At 39.2% G+C, this 18,594-nt stretch overlaps 1 protein-coding gene across 3 annotated transcripts; it reads right to left on the bottom strand.

The window, feature by feature from the left end:
* Positions 1 to 331: 331 nt before the first annotated feature.
* Positions 332 to 16,359, bottom strand: LOC108427799 (histone acetyltransferase KAT5-like). Of its 3 annotated transcripts, XM_017698292.2 has the most exons (15): positions 16,276 to 16,358; positions 16,108 to 16,174; positions 15,453 to 15,521; positions 15,171 to 15,307; positions 14,502 to 14,570; positions 13,689 to 13,856; positions 13,440 to 13,508; positions 11,507 to 11,569; positions 10,830 to 11,078; positions 8,136 to 8,225; positions 7,790 to 7,930; positions 6,870 to 6,963; positions 6,577 to 6,736; positions 6,018 to 6,099; positions 332 to 1,483 (listed from the first exon to the last, which is right to left on the bottom strand). In XM_017698292.2, exons 1-15 carry the CDS (start codon positions 16,306 to 16,308, stop codon positions 1,349 to 1,351), a joined length of 1,626 nt encoding a protein of 541 aa, XP_017553781.1. In that variant the 5' UTR covers positions 16,309 to 16,358; the 3' UTR covers positions 332 to 1,348. The 3 variants fall into 3 exon arrangements, with proteins under 3 accessions (XP_017553781.1, XP_017553787.1, XP_017553795.1); XM_017698298.2 differs by lacking the exon at positions 11,507 to 11,569 and having other exon boundaries at positions 16,276 to 16,359; XM_017698306.2 differs by lacking the exon at positions 14,502 to 14,570.
* Between the last annotated feature and the right edge of the window lie 2,235 nt (positions 16,360 to 18,594).

The following is an 18,594-nucleotide window of genomic DNA, read 5'->3' as shown; positions in this document are numbered from 1 at the left end:
CCACATCATTGCTTTCAGTGCACACTTTTTTTTTTTTATGGGGGGTAGACATGGAGGTTTTCCTGTGACACTGAACAGGAGTGAAGACAGTGCGTAAATGAGGAAGATGAGAAAGAACAGAATGACTTTTAGGGAACTCCTTGTTTTTAAAACAATGTTATTGCCCTTACTAATGCTCTTAAAAAATTCACTGTAAAGCTTTCCCACAAGAGTTGAGGCTGTTGGGACAAACTCCCTATTAGTAATGTTGATCTAAAAAGAAACACTAAGAGTGTTGTTTAAAAACATTTGGACATACAGCCCACCTTTGTCCCTAATCTTTTAGGTCACAGATATTCTACAATATAAGATCTCACAGTGAATGAAATACACCAGTGTTTGATAGCTCACATTCTTTTTTTTTTTTTTTTTTATCATTTACTGACAACTGTACAAGTATGCCAATTTACATTCATGTAAGTTTAACATGGCTTATGTTCTTGATGTTTCCATGCAGTTTTGAATCCCACCCCCCCATAGAGCTGCATTAACATTTAGAAAAAAAAATCTTTTACAAAGAGTGACAATGACATAGAGAACGAGGTGTGACGGTGGTTATGTAGAATTTACTGGTTGCTGACTAAATACTGCTTCTGATTTATTTAAAGCTGCACTATGTATTTTTTTATTTTCTAAAAACTGAAGTAGCATCATTAAACTTGGAAAAAAGTCTCACTGTAAAGTCTAAAGTAATAATTTCAAGTCAGAGGTGTCCATTTTCCAGACCATGTCACCAACCCAGGCTCAAAAAGAAGGTAAGCCTACATGTTTGCATTTACAAATGCAAAGTCAACACTATACTGACAAGGACATAATGGCAACATATAGTTCACCAAGTTGTTTTTGAATACTCTTTCAACACGTTCGCAAATTCTTCCGCTCTGGGAAGGGAAGGGATGTTAGAAAGTGTTCTTCTGCACAAAGCATGCAGTTCCACATTTCTACTAGAGAAGTCTCCAAATCACCAAATCTTACATAGTGCAGCTTTAACAGCCTTTTAATCAAGCAGACTATAACCTATTAATCAAAGCCTGAGTGGACAAATAAAAGGAGTGATGAGGAGGAGAGACAGAAAAAACCTGGTAACAAGAGAGCCGAGAAATGATGTTCTGATCTTGAGCAAAAGTAAAAAAATGGCACATGAAGATATTATGACTGCTGGTCATGTAAGCACCATCACTGGAACATTGAGCAATTAAAAAAATTTGTTTTTCTGTCATTTTCATAAATGTCTCCTAGTCAAGAGTCTAACAGTTTTAGGTTCTCCAAGTCTCCTTGTGGGCCAGAGGTCCAACAGTGCAGCATGACTCTACCACTTGCCCCTTTTGCTCCAGTCTTTTGGGGTGAAATGCAGGCATTTGGGGTCGATGCGGAGGTGGCGCTTTTGCATGGCACGTTCATGACCCTCTACAATGTCCTCTGAGAGAGTGAGAATATACTGACCCTGAGAAAGATAGCAGACAGACTGTTTACTCATTTGCATTTACAGCATACAGCAGGTATATGCTCTTGTCCAGAGTGACCTGCTTGGGTTTGCCCTGATTGAGGATATGTAGCTCCTCCTGCTGGACAAAAGGTCCAATTCACCAAGGTGATGTCTCATTGATTCCACCCTCCTCTGTCCTTCAGCCCATTACCCAAAAATCAATTGAGATTTGTTTTCTTTAAACATGTATCTATGGTTTAAAAATGCACAAAGAAAGTGAGAAGCTTACAGAGGGAGGAAATGTGTATTCACCATAAAATGTATTTTAAAAAGGCGCTATAAATATGTTTAAGCCCTAAAACACACACACACACACACAGCAAAATATTTGAATATCATGGAAAACTTTATTCATTTCCATAATTCCATTCAATATGTTAAACTTTCATAGATTATAGATTCAGGGCCCACAATTTAAATTATTTCAAGTATTTATTTGTTTATTTTGACGTAATTTGGGCTTTCTAAAACCCAAGCTCATAAAACCCATGAAAACAGGAATTCAAAAAATGAGAAATCAGCCCAAATTTTGCAGGGCATGAATGTTTTAAACTGAGTGCGACACACAAATCATCTACTAAACTCAAAGCACCTGCACAGGCTTCCCCAGGTGTCATTAAATTGCTTCAGTTTGGTTCAATTGTCTCAGTTCGGTTCAATATGGGGAAGACTGCAGACATAACAACTGGCCAGAAGACCATCATTGATACCCTCCATAGGATGGGTAAGCCACAAATGTTCATAGCTAAGGAGGCTGGCTGTTCACAGAGTGCTGAGTCCAAGCATATCAATGGAAAGTCTAGTGGAAGGACAAAATGTGGCAGGAGAAGATGCACCAGCAAAAGAGATGACCGTGGGCTTCAGCGGACTATCAAAAAGAGAAGATTCAAGAATCTGCCATAGATCCAGAAAGAGTGGAATGAGGCAGAAGTCACAGCTTCAAAAACCACCACATTCAGATGCATACGGGAGATGGGCTACAACTGTCGGGTTCCTCGGGTCAGGCCACTTTTGAACCTGAGCCAACGTAGGAAGCGTCTCAACTGGGCCAAGGAGAAGAAGGGCTGGACCGTTGGCCAGTGGTCCAAGGTCCTCTTTTCCGATGAAAGTAAAGTGTACCTTTCATTCAGGAATCAAGGTCCAAGGGTTTGGAGGAAGACGGGTGAGGAACAGAACCCAAATTGCCTGAGGTCCAGTGTGACATATCCACAGTCAGTCATGATTTGGGGTGCAATGTGTGGTGTAGGTGTTGGTAAACTCTGCTTTCTTAAATCCAAGGTCACCGCAACAGTCTACCAGAATGTTTTAGAGGACTTCATGGTTCCTTCAGCTGAGGATCTGTATGGAGATGCAGATTTCATCTTCCAGCAGGACCTGGCCCCTGCCCATGCCGCTAGAAGCACCAAAGCACCCCAACCAACTCTAAGGGGTATTCTCAAGAGGAAGATGAGGGCCAACAGACCCAACAACAAAGAAGAGCTGACAGCAAGCATCAAGAAAATCTGGGCTTCCATAACTCCCAGGCAATGCCACAGGCTAATTTCCTCAATGCCACGTCACATCGAGGCAGTGATTAAAGCAAAGGGATTTCCAACCAAGTATTGAAGATTGACATATCATTTTGAAAGTACCATATTTTGATTGATTTGATGTGATCCTAATTTCTTTTTTTTCTGCAAAAACTGAGAAGTAGTTTGGGCTGATTTCTCCACAGTATTCAAATTTTTTGAATTCCTGTTTTCGTGAGTTTTATTAGCTAGAAGCCCAAATTATATAGTATAAAGTATAAATACTTGAAATCGTTTAAATTGTGTGCCCTGAATCTATAATCTATGAAAGTTTAACATATTGAACGGAATTATGGAAATTAATCAACTTTTCCATGATTTTCCACACACACACACACACACACACACACACACACAACCCCAATTCCAATGAAGTTGGGACGTTGTGTAAAACATAAATAAATACAGAATACGATGTTTTGCAAATCCTTTTCAACCCATATTCAATTGAATACACTACAAAGACAAGATATTTAAATGTTCAATGATAAACTTTATTGTTTTTTGCAAATATTCACTCATTTTGAATTTGATGCCTGCAACAAGTTCCAAATAAGGGGCACGGTGGTTGGTGTAGTGAAGTGGTTAACACCTCTGCCTTCTATGCTGTAGACTAGGGTTCAATCCCCCACCTGGGCAAGCACCCTACACTATACCAATAAGAGTCCTTGGGCAAGACTCCTAACACCACCTTCGCCTACGTGTGTAAAATGATCAAATTGTAAGTCGCTCTGGATAAGAGCGTCCGCCAAATGCCGTATATGTTTACCACTGTGTTATATCACCTTTCCTTTTAACAACACTCAATAAGCGTTTGGGAACTGGGGACACTAATTATTTTGTACTTTGTAGATTTTTTGCTTTGTAGATGGAATTCTTTCCCATTCTTGCTTGATGTACAACTTCAATTGTTCAATAGTCAGGGGTCTCCGTTGTCGTATTTTGCACTTAATAATGCACCACACATTTTCAATGGGAGATAGGTCTGGACTACAGGCAGGCCAGTCTAGTACCCGCACTCACGGGCAGAACGTGGCTTGGCATTGTCTTGCTCAAATAAGCAAGGACGTCCCTGAAAAAGACGTTGCTTGGATGGCAGCATATGTTGCTCCAAAACCTGTATGTACCTTTCAGCATTAATGGTGCCTGCACAGATGTGCAAGTTACCCATGCCATGGGCACTAACACACCCCCACACCATCAGAGATGCTCGCTTTGCGCTGATAACAATCCGGACAGCCCTTTTCCTCTTTGGCCCAATATAAAATGTGGACTCGTCAGACCACAGGACACTTTTCCACTTTGCGTCAGTCCATCTCAGATGAGCTCGGGCCCAGAGAAACCGGCGGCGTTTCTGGGTATTGTTGATATATGGCTTTCGCTTTGCATGGCAAAGTTTTAACTTGCACTTGTAGATGGAGCAACGAACTGTGTTCACAGACAGTGGTTTTCTGAAGTGTTCCTGAGCCCATGTGGTAATATCCATTACAGAATGATGTTGGTTTTTAATGCAGTGCCGTCTGAGGGATCGAAGGTCACGGGCATTCAATGTTGGTTTTCTGCCTTGCCGCTTACTTGCAGAGATTTCTCCAGATTCTCTGAATCTTTTGATGATATTATGGACTGTAGATGATGAAATCCCAAAATCCCTTGCAATTGCACATTGAGAAACGTTGTTCTTAAACTGCTGGACTATTTGCTCATGCAGTTGTTCACAAAGTGGTGAACCTCGCCCCATCCTTGCTTGTGAACAACTGAACCTTTCAGGGATGCTCCCTTTATACCCAATCATGACACTCACCTGTTTCCAATTAACCTGTTCACCTGTGGAATGTCCCAAACAGGTGTTTTTTGAGCATTCCCCAGTCTTTTGTTGCCCCTGTGCCAACTTCTTTGGAAGGTGTTGCAGGCATCAAATTTGCAAAAAAATAAAAGTTTATCCATTTGAACCTTAAATATATTGTCTTTGTAGTGTATTCAATTGAATATAGGTTGAAAAGGATTTGCAAGTCATCGTATTCTGTTTTTATTTATGTTTTACACGACGTCCCAACTTCATTGGAATTGGGGTTGTGTGTGTGTGTTTATATATATTTTATTTATATAAATATAAATAAAAATTTAAGTTTAATCCCTTTAGAGGCTTGCCATCTGGCTTACTAGGATAGCAGCCAATGGGCAAAAAAGTGGAAGAAGAGGTTCTTTAGAGGTTTACCCTTTATGCTGACTTGAAATCCTCCTTCAACTTTGGAGGTCATAACTATGAAGTGATTTGTTGGTTTTGGTCAGAAACATAACGGGTGCTCTGGGAATAATACTTTTTGTTTACTTTTGCTTTTCTTTCATTAATATGTTTATTTTGTGTTACTACAACAAAATGAAGTGCAGAGAGTGTTTATATGATGAGTAATGCTTTTATCCAGTTAAAAGCATCACATATCAGGTTTATATTTGTATTCTGCATGTGGATGATGTCAGTGTTCATGTGTGGCTGCTGAATAACTGAAATGCAACCAGTTTAAACTACAACCATCAGTGGCCACTAATGTTTTTGGTTGACAAGACCAAAACTCAGGGCTCATAAAAAAAAAAAAATAAATAAATAGATAAATAAATAAAAATATATAGTTTCCCTGTAGTAAATACAACTTTGTGGTGCCGTTCATGTGTGCTCCTCTTGTAAATACAATATTTCTGAGATGACCTAAGGGCAGCATTTGCTTCCATTACCGTTGAAACTTTTTAATCTTGCGTCTGTCTCTTTTTTTGTGCTCTGCTCTTTAACAAACTGGCCAGAACACAAGTTAATGAAGCAATGCACTAGTTAACAATGCAAAATCTCAGAATAACATCATGGAAATTACTTAGGATGTTACTGAATTTTTAAACATTGTGAAATTAGTTAAATTAGCATTAATACTTACCTTGTAGTAATTAATGAGGTTGAGATACTGCAAAGTTGATATTACATCCTCTTTCTTTACACTGGTTATCTCGCTAATTTCACTGAAAACAAGAGAAAAAGAACTGCATTACTCTTCATATAATCCCAGAATAGGTCTGTTTTGTAATGGTTTTGTTTCATGGAAGCAATATACACATATATGTTATACTGTATATGCGTCCAAAAAAGACATGGTTTGATGCGTTTGGTGTGGTGGAACTCCAGTGGCCTGCACAAAGCCTTGACCTCAACCCCAGTGAACATCTCTGGGAACAAATGGAACATTGCAAGCCAGGTCTTAGGCACAAATTCCCACAGACACATTCCAAAATCTTGGGGAAAGCCTTCCCAGAAAAGTAAAGGCTGTTCTAGCTGCAAAGGGGCAGCCAACTTCAAATCAATGCCCATGGTTTTGAAATGGAACTTCCAAAATCTCGTATAGTAGTGATGGTCAGGTGTGTACATCTTTTGGCCATAGGGTGTGCATAGGTCTGACAGATACACAGTAGTGCATGAATACGTGATTTGAGAGGGCATACTTGATTGTGATTTGCGGTCGTTCCCCGTTGTCTGATTTGAGGTCCATGAGTATTTCCAGAATAGTCTGAGACCAGTAGGAGCGGTAAGACAGCAGACCCAGATCAGACAGAGGCTTTTCTGGTGTACCCGTCTTCCCTTCAACCTTAGACAGCTCATAACCTGAGAGAAGACAGGCATGACATATTATGCACTCAATAAGAAAGCAGGTTTACTGAAGTAATGGGAGTTAGTCTTACTTTTGAGATATCGCTACATCATTTTGAATAAGAGCAGTTTGAGCTGAGAAACTTACTGAACTCAATCAGCAGTTTGCCATAGCCTCTCCTCTGATATGGCGGTAGCGTCAAAATACAGGCCACATTATAATCTTCTGTTGATTCTTTCTCCTTTTTAATATTAAAACACACAACATAAAAGCATGTTTAGGACTAAGCAGAGTGAGGTTTGCCAAAGCCTTTAGTAACTGTTCAAGTACAACATGGACATAAATTGGAATGTTCAGTAAAGCTCTTACATATATCACAATGACGATAAGTGATATAATATCATTAAAATAGTGTGTCTCTTCGTGGATGTCCAGCAAGTACTTTTTGTTTTACATGTGTAATCAGAAAATTAGAATCTCCTTCAAGCAAACAGAAAAGTTAGTTTATTGATGAAGGTGAAATCTGAACATGAGTGAAAAAAAAAAGATTTTTTGATTAAGTAGTGGCCTAGCGGAAACCTCTTTGACAACATGTCGTATAAGAATTGTTTGACCAGTGACAATCACCAGGTGGGTGCATTGAGACTTCGGCTCTCATTAAATGGGCCATTAAAAGTGCACCAAATCACAAACGCCACACAGGAAATTCACAGCAAAGAATGGTAACATTTTGAATATACTTTCTGCATCCACAAATGATAACTGGTCCTCAATAAGAACAGCTATTTGTAGTTTGATACTAACTAAGACCCAGTTTTAGTGCCAGTAATGCTCCATTTAAAGAATTCTCTTTGCTGTTTGCTGCCATGTAAAAAGCAGCAAGCCAGCACAGGTAAATGGAGAGCACCCCTTGTCTCACTCTGTATAAATTTGCGCATAGCTGTGTTGATGTTAACACTTTAATTTCTATTTCTTTGGGTTTCACAAATGGGCTATGATTTATCAACTGAGTTCATGTAAACTACAAAGCTCCTAAGGCTTTACGCTAGCAAATCATAAAAATGTACCTTAGAGAAGTAGCCGACAATGTGGAAGCCCTTGGAGTCATACTCTGTCATAACGTAGAAGAGGAAAGGGTCTGTGTCATAGTACAGGGTCTTGTGGTCCAGGAAGCATTTCGCTAATAAACACAAGTTCTGGGAGTATGTCTGCAAAACAAGTAACAAGTGTGGATAATAGGTCTGAGTATAATGACTAGAAAATTATTTAAAGTGAGGGAGCTTTGAAACTAAGACAGATTTCTGCAACAAATAATTACTCTTATATTGACCTTATGTCACTTAAATCAGTGTGGGTAAATAGATATTAGACCAGCCACCCAAAATAATGTGTTAGAAGCATAAAAACAATCACCTTGTTTTTTCTGCCGTCAATTTCAAAGTAGGAGATGGTCCCTTTGCGGTAGATCTCATTTCCTGGAGGATGCCGAAGGTTGCACTTTGTCTGTTCACAATAAAGAAACTCAACAATTACCTAGAGACATGCATTTACAGTGCTCATAAGCCTTGGGGCACTGCTATAATTTTTTGCTTTTAATTTATTAATGTATTATGGAAACATTTACCACATCCAGCTATGTACCACTTCACCTATATTTTAATTAATTTATTTATTTATTTTAATTTAACACTTTGGATGCAACTGAACAAGAGAAAGCTAGTAAACTTCCACTTCCCCATTTTACTTCAAAACCAAATGTTGGGACACTAATCCAAATGCACATGTTGAAACAGTGCACTCCAATGCTGAACTTGAACACAGAGTTGAACTCTGAAATAACTGAATGTCAAAAAACATTTTCTCTTACAAAATGAATGTGAAAAAGTACGGATACCACCTCCATTCGTTCTGCAACTGTTTTAACTGATCTGTGTTGTTTTCTGACAATGTTTCTGCTTTATTTAATCTTTTTACTTTACCAGAAGTTTCAACTGAATGTCAGATTTACAATTGTCTTCTTTGTTTCTTTAATTAGTTGATTAAATTCCATTTTTAGGTTCAATCCTAAAATCCTTTTTTACATTATATTTGAACATGTATGCTTGGCTCCATTGTACGCAAAAGGTCACCCTCAATGTATTTCCTAGTGACAAAATAGGTGACTGAAGTTACTGAAGTTTTGGAAAGAAACTGGAAGTATTCAAAACCTGACATCCTCTCAACATTCAAAAGAGAAAATCCATCAAACTTAGTTGAGCATCAGTTACAAAATCATGCACTCCATGCTTAGTACACTTCAAGCTGTCATCCAAAAGAATAGACAAAAAACAAAATACTAACCTACATAATAGAAGAAAAACATGAAGGTCTCGCCCGCTAATGTTTCATGTTTACTAGTACCATTCCAAGTTTCAGTTAGTATACTTGGTCGTTACTGCTGGTTAAACTTTTTCTGGAGGACACATTAGGCTGGATGATAAAACAACAACGATAATTATTGCGATATAACTTCTCCTCAATAGAGTGATACAAAAGGTTTGATAAATGTTCGACATAATATTCCATTCTCACACTTCCACGTTCCACGAAAGCCTGGTGGCATTTTCTACTGCAAGAAAATCGACACTACTCTGCTGTCGCCAGGAGAGGGCACACTTCTGAGTTTTTCAACATGATTAGAGAGGGAGGGGGCCACGAGTAAAAAAGCGTGAGTGATAAGTCGCATAGCTGTGCTGGCCTACAGTGAACTCACCTCTTTCCTAACATCCTAACAAGCTTTAGCAGCATTAAATCACAATCACAATCCTCAGAACTATTAGTGCAATCCCAAGCAAAGAAAGAAAGAAGTGAGTTCATGTCAGTTACAGCCCTGATTTAAACAAAAGTAAACTGAGGAAGCTGTGAGGCATTGGAGAGTGGGAGAGCACTATCTTTCCCAGCTAGCTGTTTTTAGCAGCTGGCTAACTTGAAGCAGTGCTCCATCACTTGCACTACACGATAAACTGATGATACTGTAGCTCAAACAAGACACAAAAGGAACACTTTCAGTTTAAACATACCTAGAAGGAGGACTCCGTTTGTCTGGTGTTAGTTTGAGGGCTGAGCTGCAATATATCTAATAGCTATAGAGAAATCCAGGCGTCTGCTAGCTGGTGTTTGAATATTGCGATATGCTCTGACATGGCGGCAGGACTGATGCCAGTAAGGCGGTGTGATCCATCACTGACTTACTGGGCCAGCTAATATTTGCTGTTTATACTAAGTTGACGGCTGGTGAGAAACTAAAGATTTTAGCACTGTTTTGGCCACTTGTTTAGCATTTGTAATGGGATAGCCGACCACTCGTCACCAGACACTTGAAATGTTCCACTGTTTGGTGAGTGTTTGTCGTGTTCTGAGCATTAAGAACACTTTAAAACAGCGATTAACCATGCAGGAGCAAAAATCAGCCTTCAAGCCTGAAAAAATAATTATTTGACATGTATTGCAATATGTATAGATACTGAGCGATATGCATTTTGTTTATTGTGATAACATTTTTGGCCATATCGCCCAGCTCTATGGACACACATAAAATAAATGAGAACTTTAGCTTGTAAAGTAATAAACAAATAAGATATAAACTGTATTCAGAGTGTGTCCCAAGAGAACTTAAAGACAACATAGTTTGGAAAAGAGCATGTGAAGCTTAAGGGCAGTAAGACTGCAAACTGAAATACAGCACATTTGATTGCCACCTAGCCTGTGCTATATAGCAGTGTTGCATTTTGCAGAGCTAGAAACCACTAGTATGTTGCCTACAATAACCGGCATGAAATAAGACTCTCAGTGTAAAATTATGCTCATTGTTGCTTAAAATTGGAGCGAATTACAAGTAGCACAGCAGCAGTGTGGTTAGCGCATACTGTCTTAAACAAGCTCATCACCCCTCAAGCATATTTCTCTAGAGCAGCAATCACCAATTTCCCCTCCCCCGTAGCCACCGGAGATCTAGGTCCCTGTAAAGTTTACAACCTATATGTAACATGTAAAATAAATTTTCTGAAAGAGTTATTTAGTTAGAGCAGTGGTGTCGGGTTGTGGAAAACACTAGACACTGTCACTCACCAGGTGCCGCTGCAGACACTTGAGGCTCTTGAGGAACTTGAGACAGAACTCGCAGAGGTAGAGGATGGGAAGGGAAGTCAGCTCCTGCGGGTAAGGTGAAAAGTACCAGGGCTTGAGCCGGTGACGACCCAGCTCGATGCAATCAATGTTCTTCATGCGTGTTACAATGTCATCATGGCTGCGGTCCGACACCAAACTGCCAGTCATACGGGGCGCCGATGGGATTCCATCTGAGCTGTCCTGAGAGTCCTGATGCCGGGTGGAGTTTAAGGAACAAATCACAAAACAGTACTTAATTTTGGCATTATTAAAGGTCTATGGTAAAATCTTGAACTTTGAAAATTTGAGACATATAGGAAAAACAACTAATAAAATCAATAAAAATGACCAATTACTTATTGAAAACACTTTTTCATTTTGTATATTATAAAATCCTCATTGATTAACACTTTCAACTGAAAGCACAAAAACAGATTTGAACTCTGCTGTAAAGTTAGTAAATCCATCAATACATTTAGAATCTCTCAGAACAGATGCTGAACTATAGTCAGGTCTCCCTTTCTTTGTCCTGAGCTTAAATGAAGACTTTTGTACAGCACTCATATATGTGGGGCCACTGCTTTCTACTCTCTGACAGACACACAGCAAACAGGCAATGGTAAAGAAATGAGACGGACCTCTCCTGGCGGCAGACAGCCACTGGCGTTGCGAGGGCTGTTATACTGGAATACCTTTATCATCTATCAGAGAAACAAAAGGGGTTGCAAAGGCTTTGGGACACTTTAATTTGAGAGGGGAGGAAGAAAAGTTACAGCATAACAGATTTTACTCTTTAATAACAGGGTGGGCTTGACTTCTGGTCTTTATTTTGTTTTCCTGCTCAGTCTGTGTTGGTAAGTACAGTTTATGTGAGCAGGAGTACGCTATCAGTAGCTTTAGCAGGTGTGTATGAAGCTCTCCTGATGGTCACCATGCAAATGGTGCACATGGTTCCATATGGAACCCTTTTCTTTACTAAAGAACCCTTGAAGAATCATCAAGTTTCCTACATATCTAGATTTCTTTTATCTATATATCTAAGTGATGTATGGACCCAGACCGTGGACAGAGGGATCATGTGTAATGGATAGGGATGTCCTGACCATATTTTAATGGATCACATTGGCTGCACTAAGCCTCATCCAACCACGACACTGTTTTGTGTAATGATCCAATCTGACCTTCCAACTGATGATGTCAGCTACTAGTTACAAGGGCTCAACATTAAAGGAGTGGTTCAACAAATAATGAAATAATGCAATGTAGAGCTGACACTAATGCTGTGCGATATGACCTCAAATCAATATCACGATTAATTGAATGTTTTACCTTGATTAGATTAATGAACGATTATTTGTTTGTTTCTTTTTTTTGCCCTCATAGTTCACTGACGAGATCTGTACTGTAAATATGCTCAACAGCCAGATCGGAATTCATATGTCAACCCAACTTAACATAATTTCCTGCTGCTGAGATGTCACAAACTTTTGTTAAGTGACACTTTTTCATCCCACAAACGAGGAAATTTGATCTCCGCATTTAACCTATCCGTGAAGTGAAACACCACATACACACACTAGTGAGCACACACACAAGCGGGCAGTAAGCACATTTGCCCGGAGCGGTGGGCAACCCAATCCATGGTGCCCGGGGGGGGGAATGGGGGGTTAGGTGTCTTGCTCAAGGACACCTCAGTCACGGACTGTCGGCGCTGGGGATTGAACCGGCAACCTTCCGGTCAAAGGCCCACTTCCCTAACCTCCAGCCCACGACTGCCCCAAAAGTGGTGATATTTCTGTACAAAAATTAGAAGAGACTAATCCAAAACACCTTTGTGTCTGGAGAGATTTTGAAAGAAATGGCCGAACGCGACTGTAGGAGAGCGAGCAAAGTAAAGTTTGAAGAATCTGAGGATGCAAAGCAAAGAAGTGACTGCGCCCTTTTTATGGAGAGTTCATACACATTCTGGGTGATGAGACCAGCTGCCAATGAAGCTTCATGATCCTGTGATGCTGGCAAAGATGAAACTGAAGCTTTCAGGAGCAACTGGTGTTTGTTCATATTCAGGACTGTTTACCTCTGGATGATCCACGTGAAGCAACATGATGTGCTGTTTTTTTGCGCATGCAGGTTGGTTTAAGAGCTGATCTGTTCAGACCGATGTCGCATACAGATCACATTTAAAAGATATTGCGAAACAAAAATCGATTTAGTGAGAAAATAAAATTTGGGCCACTTTTACCTGCTGTGTGAACATGTTGAAGACAAGACACAGCAGAGTCCAGTGACTGCGTGCAATAGTAAGTTTTTAAGGGCACGGTAGATGAACGCAAAGAGAGGGAAAAGGATTAACAGAATTCAAAAATTGAAATAACCAACACGGGGAAGATTACTTCATCAGAGGTTCTGAATATCGATTTCGATTACTTTATGATTAATTGCCCAGCCCTAGATGACACACATAAATGGAGCTTAAGGTGAGTACTAAATAGTGAGATTTAGCATGTTGTGATAACGTCTTAAAGAGAGGGAAGAGCGCAGAGGATGACAGCTCTGCACTTCAGTCCTTACCTCATCTGTACCACAGTTTTTCCTTTTTCTGCCAGGCTGAGATGGGAGAATACGCCTTGTTGTACCGTTCTGACAGAGGAGAGAAAACATACATAAACATAAAAGACCATTTTTCCCTACAGCCTAGAACAGAGTGGTAAAAGCTATGTTAATGAACATAAAACACATAAAACATACACTGTCCACAACAGGTACAGTGTCTGTGGATGTTGTGAAGCAGAGAGAGAAAAAGTTTAAGTCGGCTGTTACCGTGGTGATGGAAGTGAGCTGTTCGTCCTCTCTGGATTTGGTGCTGAAAGCTTCCCTGACTGCTGGGTACACAGACGCCTGTGAGGCCTCTGCAGAGCTGGGGAGCGAAGGCACTGACATTGCAGCAGAAACTTGAGATGCCAAAGACACTGACTCAGCTTTTCTCTTCTGTAAAACGCAATCAGAATAAGATCAAAACTACCTTTTTTAACAAGACACAAACATACAACATTCAAACATGTCTTACTACAACAATATGTTTTTTTTAGAAATATATCCAAAAAAGTGAACAAAATTATGCACCTATAAAATAACTGTATTATTGAGTTCTGTAGGTAAACATGATGGTCCACACCACACAGACTACATAATAAATTACATGTATACTCTTTTACATACAGAGTAAAATGGTCAAAAATTTACACAATGCCTTGACCTGCTGCACTAACAAGCATGTTTATTAGGATTTTCTTACGCTTTTTAATGTTCATTGTCAAGCTGTCCTCAATCACTGTTGACTTTGATCAACCAACAATCAAAATCTACATGTTCTATGGTGGTTCTTCTTCTGCAAGCACTTATTAATTGTGGCCATATACTCTTACCAAATGGTGCAATATAGTCTCAAAGACAGGCGATAAAATGAGGCAAAAGTCACTTTAAGCACATCCCTCCCACTTTGTGGCAAGTGTCAAGAGAGGACCTCATCAGGGCTTTTACAAGAAGCACAGAATATTGAGCCCCTCCGTTTAAATGACTTGCAGTAATTGAAAAGGGTGTTTTTAGTGTAGAATGGGCAAAGTTTATCAATACCGGAGTGGGAAGGGTTTTGCCTCTGGAAGGAGCTGAAGCAGACTGAACGTTGAGATCTAGACTCTTCCTCTGAATTTGAACAGAAAGGAAGAGATCAGAATTAAAGAGTACAAATCATGTGGACACCTGTATATAATTGTGAATTTTCTGGTAATCTTGCATTAACACATCCCTGGATCTACCCTTAAAGTCAAGCAAAATAGTTCAAAAGGAAGAGCAGATAACTGCGACAACTCCAACACTGATATGCCTGGTCTAATTTCATAGGGTCTCCAGGGAAGTTATGTCACAAAACAAGGTTTCTCAGTTAACCAGATAATTTAAGCCCAAATTTAACCTTGTCCAATAGAATGGTTAAGATACATTCTTATAAGATCATATTTTGCAAAACATCTTCAGGACAGCTAAGAGAATATTTCATATTAGCCTTGGAAAACTTCACAAGAGTGTAACAGCAGAAAACAATGTTTTTGAACATATCAAATATATAATATATTCATTTGTTATAACGTATAACAAGCCATAAGAGTATGAGGTCATATTATTGGCACACTTAGAACACAAAACCCCAAAACTGGTTCTGAGTCAGCTGGACTTCAGAACAGTGTAATGAACTGGTAAATGCTGAATGTAGACGGGGTAAAAATGATATAACATGGCCTCTTTTACCACGTCTCTATCTGGTGAGCTGGGCCGAGACCCAGGCAGGCCGTTCTTTGTGGGCGTCTTCGCCTCCTTCTTTGGGAACTGGAGCTTTTTAATGTCCAACCGGTCTGGAGTGACCCATTCATCCAGACGCTTGTTAACTACATAAAATAAATGAAAACGATGATGATAATGATAATAATAATAATATTAATAATGTTCCATATTTCTGAACTGTGAAGTACCTCAAAACTAGTAGTGTAAGTCACTGACACTAAAGTTATATATAAAGAAAAATGTACTTACAGTCAACATAGTGAACATAGTACAGCTTTCTCCCAGGGGCATCTCTGACGCTGAGAATTTCAGCCAATGCTAGAAGGGATGAGAAATACCACAGTTAAATAGCTGACAAATTTAAAAACAGTGGCATGGTCACATATTTAGGTACAGCTACACCCTTTAAAGACAAATAAAATGGTTCAAAAAGAATAAAAAGCAGCTTCAACATCTCCTTAAATTATGACTGGTTTATATTTCTAAATTCTCAGGTGAATCATTTCATAAAACAGGGTTTCTCGCTTAATTTATCCTGACAACCTAGTCTCAAAGTCAGCTTTGCCCAATATAAGAGGGAGTTGGGATCGAGTCATTTAGCTTTGTTGAGACATTCAGTCTTGTAAAACATCTTCATTACACTTTAGAAATGAACGGGTTTGTCATCAGCTTCGGGAAACAACTGCATAGTGTCCACTTCGCATGACAGCAATAATGGAAAACAGGTCGCGCTTTGTGTAGACAATATATGAGCTCAAATGAGCTATGGTGGTATTTTTGGCTCATTTATCGCCCTAAACCCTGTCTATTGTTTACATGCTGGTCCGCCATGACAGCGCGATGTTCATTAGCTAGCCAGCTAACGTTAGCGCGTTAGCCGCGGATGCTAACGGAGAGCTCTTACGCCACTCGTCTTCATTCTCCTGATTTTTCCGAAGCACAGGAAGACGGCAGCCCTCCACGATCTCCACCTGCGAATATATAACATATTAGCGGGTTGAACGTGGTTTAGTGCGGCGGGTTATTTCAATATAAGGACAAAGTACATCCTGGAGATTCATCAAACACTCACCGAGGCGTCCGCCATTTTGGTCGTCATTGCCATAGATGGTGCCCCTTGGTTACTGTAGAGGATTGTGGGATTCCACAGCGGCGGCGCTGAAGTGGACGGTCACTACAGGCGTCTGAAATTCTGACAAGCTGTGTAAAAATGGCAAAGATAGCTTTTTATAACTGTCCAAAGTAAAGCGCATTCTAGAAAACATATTGAAAAAGAAAAACTGCACTATAAAAAAGACTGCCTCAACTGACCAGCTGAAGTGAAGGTGAATTCCACCAATTTTTCAAAATGTCTTAATTATTCCGTCCTTGCGACGGAAACGGAGAAACCTACAGACTATGCTTTCTTTAAAGAGGTCGTGAAAAAATAAATAAATAAATAAATAAATAAAGGGGTCGTTACAGGAACCAGGTGTCACAATTTCTACAACACAATATAGACATTTTAGGTTACTATACACCAGTGAACCCACGCGTGTCTTCTGAGGTTTATATATAATGCTGATGATGGTAAAATAGTCAGAAATCTGGGAGAACCCACCCTTTTTTATAGCATAAAAGCACCCTGCAACACTCCACTATGAATGGATAAAATACATTTTAAGCTAAAACTTTATTTCAAAACTAATCATGTGTCAAACATCAGATAGGTACCTGCCTGTTTTATTGAATAACTTTCTGTGAGGGAGCTTGCAGAGGCATTTACTCTTCAGACGTCTGGTTCCTATCACCACCACTGTGAACAATTCTGACTCTTGAATACAGCACTTTAAACCTTGACTTTATTTACATCTTAACTAATTATGAAGCATGTCTGAAAAAAATGTGGAATTCCACTTTAACAAACAAACAAATAAATAAATGGAAATGAAGGTTTCTGGGTGATTCTGCAACTGTGCCGTTTTTGATGTTACATTTAGCTTATGTGTAAATTTTAAAGTAGTAATGTTGTTCAGTTTAAACGGGTAAAGATTACAACAACCTATGTGCTTCAAATGAATAACTTAAAACATGAAACTTAAAATCTGTCAACAGCGCTGAGTAATCTTTGTTTCTGTTAGTCGCAAATGAACATGAAAACACAATCTAAACATAAATCACAATTATTTATATGGCAGTTAATCATCAGCTAAGATTTCATGATCATGACTGCTCTAGTCGAATCCCTCAGCATTTACCCAACCCTGTTACCAGAACCCTTGGAAAACAGGACTTTACATTATCCAGATTTATGAAGACCATGGGAAGAGCAACATTCTCTTTTTTCTTCTATGTTTTAATTAAAGTAATGTTGAATTATTATTAATTTATAATGTCATATTGACTGACAAGGTCACTTTGAATGTTCAACCCTTGTACTCATGTTACCTGTATTATATTAACTTTACTGAATATCAAGTGTCATGAAAGTAGATTACTTTTTAAATTTTATTTATTTATTTTTGTGCTGTTAAATCACTATTCCTGGCAATTTAAAAGAAAAAAAAGGGGGGGGGGTGATTGAAAACTTGTAGAATTTGGTAAAAACTATGAGCCAAGCATCTGTTTTGGGTTAATTTTCAGCAAATAAAATCAGTACTCTGTTGTTTAATGTTGGGAAGCTGAATACTGCAATAGTGCTGGGCGATGTAACCAAATACATAGATGAGTCCAGTTTGGGTTGTTATTGTGATGATGCTGCATAGAACACCTAAAAATTGTGGAACAAACTTTGAAATTTTGACAGTGTGAAAGCTCATGAGATTCATATTCACAGCCATGAGACAGCAACAAAATGTGAGTCTCCTGGCAAAACCTTGAAACTTGATAGCTATGAATCAAACAAATAGTCCTCTTTGAGAATACAGGAGGTCTGGAGGTCTGTCTTCTCCAAGATAACATTTAGGCCTACTACAGAGCTAAGACAAGTCCACCGGTGCTGTGCTGCTCTATTCACACTGCACACACTGAGGCGCAGTCTGTTTATTGCACCTGGATGTACTGCTGAGCACTGTGGTTTCCTGTACAAAACCTAATGCAACCACAGCATACTTCTGTTCACAGTAATGTAGCTTCAAGCTGCAGGCTGATTACTTTAAGAATCCACTGAAACATTTACAGGACAAATATTTAAGCCTATTTTAATCTTAAAGACATATATTTGGACTCCTTGCTTAATATATTCATGTGAGTGCTGCCTCTGCAGATAATTAACCCTTGGAGTAACCCACTGTTCGTTGTTGTTCATTCTACATTTGCAGATAGATCTTGAGATAAGATGATTACATGGTTGTCTCTTACAATGATTAGCCAATGACAAATCGTTTTAACCAAAACGCAGATGCAGTTTACT

Source organism: Pygocentrus nattereri, chromosome 23 (genome assembly GCF_015220715.1).
Source record: "Pygocentrus nattereri isolate fPygNat1 chromosome 23, fPygNat1.pri, whole genome shotgun sequence".
NCBI classification, from domain to species: domain Eukaryota; kingdom Metazoa; phylum Chordata; class Actinopteri; order Characiformes; family Serrasalmidae; genus Pygocentrus; species Pygocentrus nattereri.
Note: the sequence above shows the minus strand (reverse complement) of the source record. Positions and strands in the feature narration are given on the sequence as shown.